General features: G+C 31.8%; 1 protein-coding gene across 4 annotated transcripts; it reads right to left on the bottom strand.

Annotated features, from left to right (window-relative positions):
- Positions 1 to 1040: 1040 nt before the first annotated feature.
- LOC129303814 (probable caffeoyl-CoA O-methyltransferase At4g26220) lies at positions 1041 to 5222 on the bottom strand. 4 transcript variants are annotated; one of them, XM_054943344.1, is made up of 6 exons: positions 4953 to 5222; positions 3750 to 3860; positions 3565 to 3644; positions 2692 to 2884; positions 2229 to 2360; positions 1041 to 1537 (listed from the first exon to the last, which is right to left on the bottom strand). In XM_054943344.1, the coding sequence occupies exons 2-6, from the start codon at positions 3816 to 3818 to the stop codon at positions 1247 to 1249; spliced, it is 765 nt and encodes a 254-aa protein (XP_054799319.1). In that variant the 5' UTR covers positions 3819 to 3860; positions 4953 to 5222; the 3' UTR covers positions 1041 to 1246. The 4 variants fall into 4 exon arrangements, with proteins under 4 accessions (XP_054799319.1, XP_054799320.1, XP_054799322.1 ...); XM_054943345.1 differs by lacking the exon at positions 4953 to 5222 and adding an exon at positions 4795 to 4934; XM_054943346.1 differs by having other exon boundaries at positions 1043 to 1537; positions 2740 to 2884; positions 4953 to 5215.
- Between the last annotated feature and the right edge of the window lie 2520 nt (positions 5223 to 7742).

The raw sequence follows: 7742 nt of genomic DNA, 5'->3' as shown, positions 1-7742 counted from the left end.
AAATTATATTAATATAATTAATATATTTAAAATAAAAAATAATATATATAATATTCGGGACGGGACGGGACGTCCCGATAGTAATCCCGTGTCCCGTCCCATCCCGAACTTCTTTCCTGTCCCGTCCCGATTATTTTCGAGCCGGGACAAGACCCGTCCCGATATGATCGGGACGATACCGGGCCAATCGGGATGGGTTTAGGCTGAACACCCCTACCAATATCGATTGGTTCTCCAAATATTATATTGGTCACATTGTGGTATTTCTAATTATATTTCTTTTAAAACCATTTTTTCCTATGTCTATTATAGGATGCCTTCTAAAAAATAGATCCTTAATATGAGTCATAAAGAGGATTATAATTAACATTTTTAAATTTTATCCCTGTTACAAATTACTAAAAAGAGAATTTAATTATAATTTAGTGTTTTTATATGGCTTCTTGAATATTGTATTTCTTACTTTTTAATAGAGATAAAGTTGGAATATTTTAAGACATCTAATGAAGCATTAGTTCCAGTGAGATGATTGAAAAAGACTTGTAATAAGGATTGTAAAATATAATGTAATAATAATCCTTCAATAATAAAATATTATTGGTTCCACGAAGCTTGGATACAACTTTTCTTATTTCAAAAGTAAAGTACAGTAGGCATGCCACATTGCAAATGTTATTTGGGTATTTATTGTACCGATTTAAAAATCCATTTGAGATCCAACTAAAAGTCCATTAGGCAAACACAGTTTTGAGTATCTTTTAATTTTTTTTTTATAAACGGGTATTTTGTAATTTTTGAAATGTACTCTAGTAGAGCTAATTTCAACCAACTCCTATATTATTCAAATAACTTTCAATTCATCAAATGACTTAAAAAAAAAAAATACCCAAACGTAAATTTTTGGTAAATTGATTTTTGACAAATGGATACCGAACGCAACATCCAAACAAAGTTAAACTCTCAAATACTATAAAAGCAAGACAAAAGTCTTCTGAAAAAAAAAAAATCCAATTAATACTATTATCAATTACCCTGTTTGAAGATTTAAGATAGCACAAGCACTAAGATTTATAATAACCCTACACCGAGTGATTAGATTTTAATACAAGTAGCAAGTCTTGATTTGTGATTAATATAAAACTCTGATAACAAGTACAAATTGGAAGATACATTTGCAAATGACAAATTTAATTTTCATGACACAGCATGATCCTGTGACTTTGAACTAAATCAGTAGCACAAGAATTCAAAAGATACGCTTGCAGATGGTGATGCCATCACCAAACGGAGCAAGTGAAACATGTATTCGAGTATCGGCTGAGATTAATTTGTTGAATTCAATAGTCAGTTGCCTACCTTGTTTTCTGAATTCTGGAGCGTCCTCTTCACTCATTGCTACAGATCCTCCCCACAGTGTGTTGTCATAAACCACTACGCCACCAACCTTCACCAATTTCATTAGTCTTTCATGGTAATTCCAGTAATTCACTTTGTCAGCATCAACAAATGCAAAGTCAAAGCTCCCTTCGTTGGCATGCTGCAAATAACAAAATAACACCCTAGAAGTCAAGAAGAAAATAAGGATACACTCCTTCCTTCCGGTTTATATTATACGTCACTTTCAACTGCCTCACCGGAATCAAAAAATGACGGTTAACTCGTTCGAACTATCTTAAAATTAAAAAAAAAATATTTCAACTCTATGCCACTATTAAAGAGAGAAAGAAACACAACATTCAAGAGTTATATAAAAACACTAAAATAGAATTAAATTCCCCTTTTAATAATTTTCTAGGGGTAAAATTGGAAAATGTTAATTAATAACCCTTTGTGACCCCCCCCCAAAACCCTTTGTGTGATTTATACGAAGGATAATTAATACAGGTCATTGGCACAAAGGAAGAGTAGCTAACTCATTAAATCTGTCTTAAAAAAATATTTTAACTTTGCTCCTATTGAAGAGAGAGAAACATAATATTTGACAAGTCACATAGAAATACTAAAATATAATTTAATTCTCCTTTTAACAACTTGTTAAGGGTAAAATTGGAAAATGTTAATTAATATCCATCTATGTGACTTATATTGAAGACAAAAAAAAAAAAAATTTTCTAGAGGGCGTCCTATAGAATAAAAGTGAGTGTGGGTAAAAAATTCATGAATCTCAAAAGGAAAAGTCATAAAGTAAACGAGAAAAAATGCACACAAAAATGGATTGTAATTCTCACATCTTTCAAGAGCTGATCTAAAGCCGGCAAAGCCTCAGACTCAACAAAATCTATCTTGTGCTCAACACCAGCTTTTCTAATGATTGGTAATCCAATCTCATATGACTCACAATTCACGTCTATTGCTGTTATCTGCAGTAAGAAACTATGTTAATCTATTAGCATTGTTACTAGTTCAACAATTTTCTCCTGGAATACTAATTTTTTGCATAAGTCATTTTTCACTACCTTACTGGAATCAAGTAGTAGTTAATTATTGATGTTGTTCGAAGGAAAAAAATTTCCATGTTCATTCTTATTAAATGCGTCGTGTTTAAAAACATTTTATATTTCATGCAAATATTCACTCTAGTCATAAAAAATTGTGAAAGGATAAGATTGGAAAAAACAATTGATGATCCATTTTTTTCATGCCGAGTGACTTAAAAAAAGAACCATCACTTCCTTTTAGAAGATAACTTACATATACAACTAAAATGAGTACTAGTGAATGACGGGGTTTACACATGACCTTTCCATCATCTGGAATTGAAAGAGCAGTGAGTAGAAGAGAGTATCCAGTGAAGACTCCGACTTCAATAGTCTTTTTTGCATTGAGTAGCTGCAGAAGCATGGAAATCAGTTGACCAGCATCTGGTGCAGTAGCCATCAGTGCCCTGCAAATAGACAAGGTGATAAGAGGCAACAATGAGCAAGAAGGCAAGTATAATTTTATTTTAAATGACTAAAATTACAAAGACTAAGATCAAGGATTAAATTATAACTAAGTCAAAACTATAAGGATTGAGTTATAATAAGTTAAAGTTCAGGAACTAAGTTATAACTAAATTAAAATGATTAATTTCTGGGGAAAAAATATTCATGGACAACGGCTCATTAAGGAAGATATGACTCAGTAATGAGTCCAAAGATATTTGATGGTCATGACACATCCAAAGTCTAACCACACTGCTATCTTGTTGAACCATTAAGTTATCAAGAAACTACAAGGCTATTTGAAAAAAAATCATAGTATGGAAATCCAATTTAACCCAATCTGTTGAACCAGTAAATTGTTAAACCAAAAATGCTTTGCTTATGACCAGTTTGCTCACAATTTGACTATGTTTTAACTATTAACATTTGAATTAGTACCTTCACTGATTCGATCCAGTTTCCAGTACTTCAAAAAAAAAAAAAACATGAAATTTCTACGAAATCCATTATTTGGTGAAGTTCATGTAGACATGAATTTCAGTGAAAAGTCACAGATCTGTAAATTTAAATATCAGTCTCAATTCTGTTTAATAAAAATCAAAAGCATTGGAGAAAATCATGCAAATAAGAGACAAGTCACTTTGGGTGATTAGCAGTGGCACGCCTTAGCTCCTTGAGAGGCTCTGGCTCACGCGGGTACACACTAGTCTCCAGAATATACTACCACACCAGAAGGACAACGTCTCGATCCAGGAATTTCAGACAAATATAGCATAGAGGGGAAGAGGAGATAATAATTAAGCGATATAATAAAAACATTAATACCTCATATAATTCTTCACTTCTCAATAAACCCTTTGAAGGACTTGGTATCTTCTTCAAGTCGTGCTCCATTACCCTCGGAACTATTTCAGATCAAGTTCTGAATCTATACACCTACACAAACGAAGCAAATATTGTCACAAACTCACCGAGGCCATCAAGGCAAAAAGAATGGAAAATTGGCCATTAGGACCAAAAAGCTTAAATATTTGGGTAGAAGTCCCGAATACAGAAATAAAACCTACAGGAGATTATGGTCCTTGATAGACAATATGTTTTTCAGCAAAAATTTTTAAAATAGCTTTCTATTTTTTTTTTTCCTGCAGTCTTTCCAAGAGTGCATATTATGGAAAATTCATGGATTATTTCAACATATCAGTGCAAAAATATATATATATATATATATTGTTATTTTCTCTAAGAACATATTATCTTTCCAGGACCATAGCCTAGGCCATGCTTGGTATGATGGAAGAGTTTTTAATGCAATCGGAATCGGAATCGGAATTGAAATTGGAATTAGAATAGAATTGGATTTAAAAATGTGTTTGGTATGATAATGGAATATTGATATAATTTTAATAAAATATAAGTACTTAAAATAAGAAAAGACTAAAGTGTCCTTTTTAAAATTAAAAAAAATTATATTGGAGGAGAGAAAAGGGGCAAATTGGAGAAAGAGAACTATGGAATTGGATTCCATGATGCATATGATGGAATTGGATTCTGCCAAATTTTCTTGAATCCTGATTCCAAAGAATCATAATTATTGCATACCAAACACACATGTTAACAGATTTCATGTTCAATTTCATTTCTTTTTTTATAATTCCAAGCTACCAAACGTGGCCTTAGATTTAGATTTATGCCCAAATATTTTGGCCTTTTGATCTTTGTGGCCAATTTTCCCCAAAAAGAAAGCCAACAGGATTTCACATCACGGCCTTTATCGCAGTCACAGCAGAATTTAAGTAAACAATCTCTGATTTGAAGCTCAGGGGGAAAAAAACATAATTGATTCAGCAAAACTGAACTCTTATACACTTACAAGCTTACTTACGATCCAGCGATGGACCGCAAAAACAAAATAATCATCTCTTCCGGTAGGAAGTCGAAAGGCTCGATGAGAATATGAAAGTGAAGAATGAGAAGAACAATACAGAGAGAGAGAGGAATAGGTTTCAGAATTTCTACTCATTGTCATACCAAATCTTTGAAATAGTACAAAAGCTAATGTCGTGATCCTTCAAGGCAACTTGTAACACTCAAATACGATTTCAACAGGAGTCCCCACCACCACCTCCTCTAAGCTCTAGCGTTGCTTATTCAACAGGATGCTGAACCCCCATGTGTTCCGGATGGCCATTTTGGGTTTGTTACTGACAGAACCGGAATTGGATCATAGTTTTGTAATGATAGCCTCGCTTTGTAATTTTTATTTACTATCTTGCTTTTGTTTGTCTTGGACTAAGCTTCTGGAGCTTCCTTTCGTTATCTGTTTTCCCCTTCGTCGATTGAATGAAATCCTTCGGCCAAGGGGGCCCAAAAAAAAAAAAAGAAAAAAAGACTCAAATACGACTTCGTTGAGACGTTTCACCCCAAAGGCCAAAAAGGGGGAAAAAAACAGTTTAATTGTATAGTGATTGAGTGATGGGTGAGAGAGAACGGTTCCTCATGCGGCCAAGCTCATTACCCAAGAGTTGATCTTAGCGTTTCATTTTGAAATGCGATATTTTTTCTGTTCATCAGAAATTAATTTTTTTAAATTTATAAAAATTATAAAAAAATTAAAATTAAATATAGAAGATTTCTATCATCCCTGATGAGAACTACATTGTCAAATTTTAAAAAAAATATTTCTATTTCTATTTTATCAAAATAAAAATTTATAAAAACTATAAAAAATTTAATAAATTTATTAATCACCAATATTAACAATATAGATTTAAGCCGATCTAATTTAATGTTAATTTTTATTAATTAATTATTTAAATATATTTTGGAGGATAAAGATTTGATTTATACATTCCAATTTAATATTAAAATTTTTTATAAATTAATTATTTATATTTATTTTGGACAAGTTAGATTTTATAATTTTTATAAATTTTTATTTTAATAAATATGTTATTAAAGATATTTAAAAATCAATTTAATAAAAACCGCAGAGATCATTTCCTTTCAAAATGAAAGGTTAGGATCAACTTTTAGGTAATCAATGCGAACGCGAGAGAAAACTGAAAAAAAAAACACAGGGAGAGAGAGAGAGAGATGAGAGATAGCACTCAACAACCTCTCACTTCGTATAAAAAAAAAAACAAAAACAACCTCACTTATTGGGCCTCTTGATAAAGCTTGATCCATAACACCTCTGGCCCAATACCTGACGCATCACCCAAACACACCATCTCGTGATGTTTTTTTCTTTAATACAAGGCCACAAAAAAAGAAAAAATCCATGGAGAAAACAATTGATTAGGTCATGTTAATACAAAAGGTTCTAACATCTAAGCGGAGCAATATCAAAAGCCTTAATGTCTATACTATGGTGCATCGCGTGATGAGCAAACCAATCAACATATTAATTCACTTCTTTATACATATGAATAAAAAATAGTAGTTTAGTTTCTCATTGTTAGATTTCTAATATTCTCTAAAATAGTAGAATAGGTGATTTTGGGAGAATTCATGCCAAATGAGAATGAGCGCTTTTAGAGAATTTGAGTAAATGTTAACTTGAGTGAACTTGCTATTTTGATAAAAGTTAAAACTTTCTTGGATGGCTATAACAATTGTGTTATGCAAGTGTTTGCCGTAAAGCATTACTACAAGCGTACGGGTCATCACAAGTGTAAAATATTTCAGAGATACCATTCTCATGAGTATTTAGGCAAATGATGGTTAAAAATTCACTACCAAGCTTTGAATTAGGTTAAGCAAATTCAAATATAGTGTTTGTATGAAAAGGTGAAAATTAAATGAAAATATTAAAAAAAATTCAGCTAATATTATGAATTCAAGAGGTAAGAATCTAGGATTATTTCTCCCTTTTGTATTTCATAAAACCATAATTATCTTCCCTCAAAATGACTTGAAATGAAAATAAGTGTTAGTCTAACATTCTATTTTATATGAAAAAGCTTTCTCAAGTAAAAATCATATATATTTACCAACACTAGAACTTTTCAATCTCTTAGAAATGATTAGTGAAAAAAAAAATTTTAAGCACCAACCTTAATGTGATTGTGAAGGGTCTATAAAATATTTCAATTTTATCAACAAACCATTCATTTATCTTGGTAAACTTCAAGTCCAACACTATTTTATCCCAAATTAACACCTAAACTGACTTTCTCAAGCACAACCCAAGTGAATACAATAATCTAAATGGTGATCAAGCAATTAGGGGCATTAAGCAAAGGACAAAATAAATATAAATATATCATTAACTACCAAGAGAGAGGAGTAATTAAGTCTTAATCTATATAAAGGTTCAAAATAATCCTAGAACAAGAAACTTAGCTACACATGTTCAGAAAAGAGCTACAAACAATATCTTGTTTAACACCCATATTAGAAACATAGAGAGGAAAGAGAAAGGAAGTAGAAAAATTAAAGAAAATCCATTTGAATCTCTTCAAATCTTCAATCTTTGGTAAAATCTCCTTCAAGAATCCAAAACCCTAGTAGAGCAAGCTTCAAGGAACCTCTAAAATTCATCACACATTGTCTTGAGGTATGTTTATGGCTTATTTACCCTAATTTTTCATTCTGCAACTCAAAATGCATAGTAGGATTTAAGCCATGCGCCATGACATGTTGTTAGTGTGCTGCTGTGGCACTTTTGCATCTCCAAGAATCCCGTCTTTGTGCCACATGCTACAACACTATGCATGTGATGTGGCACATGACACAAAACCTCTAATTTTCACTTTTGGCTCTAATTTCATTGCTGTTATGTTTTCATATGCATCCTCAAATATTATTTCACTCTCT

The sequence above is a fragment of the Prosopis cineraria genome, unplaced genomic scaffold (assembly GCF_029017545.1).
Source record: "Prosopis cineraria cultivar Desert tree isolate PC_DT_omini unplaced genomic scaffold, ASM2901754v1 PC2, whole genome shotgun sequence".
Taxonomy (NCBI): Eukaryota; Viridiplantae; Streptophyta; class Magnoliopsida; order Fabales; family Fabaceae; genus Prosopis; species Prosopis cineraria.
Note: the sequence above shows the minus strand (reverse complement) of the source record. Positions and strands in the feature narration are given on the sequence as shown.

Excerpts from the sequence above, each read along its gene's own strand:
- LOC129303814 (XM_054943344.1), bottom strand. The coding sequence starts at position 3,818 with ATGGAGCACGACTTGAAGAAGATACCAAGTCCTTCAAAGGGTTTATTG. Across the intron at positions 2,885-3,564 it reads GCCACTGCTAATCACCCAAA|GGCACTGATGGCTACTGCAC; the intron begins GTGACTTGTCTC and ends GTCTATTTGCAG. Across the intron at positions 1,538-2,228 it reads TAGATCAGCTCTTGAAAGAT|CATGCCAACGAAGGGAGCTT; the intron begins GTGAGAATTACA and ends TGTTATTTGCAG.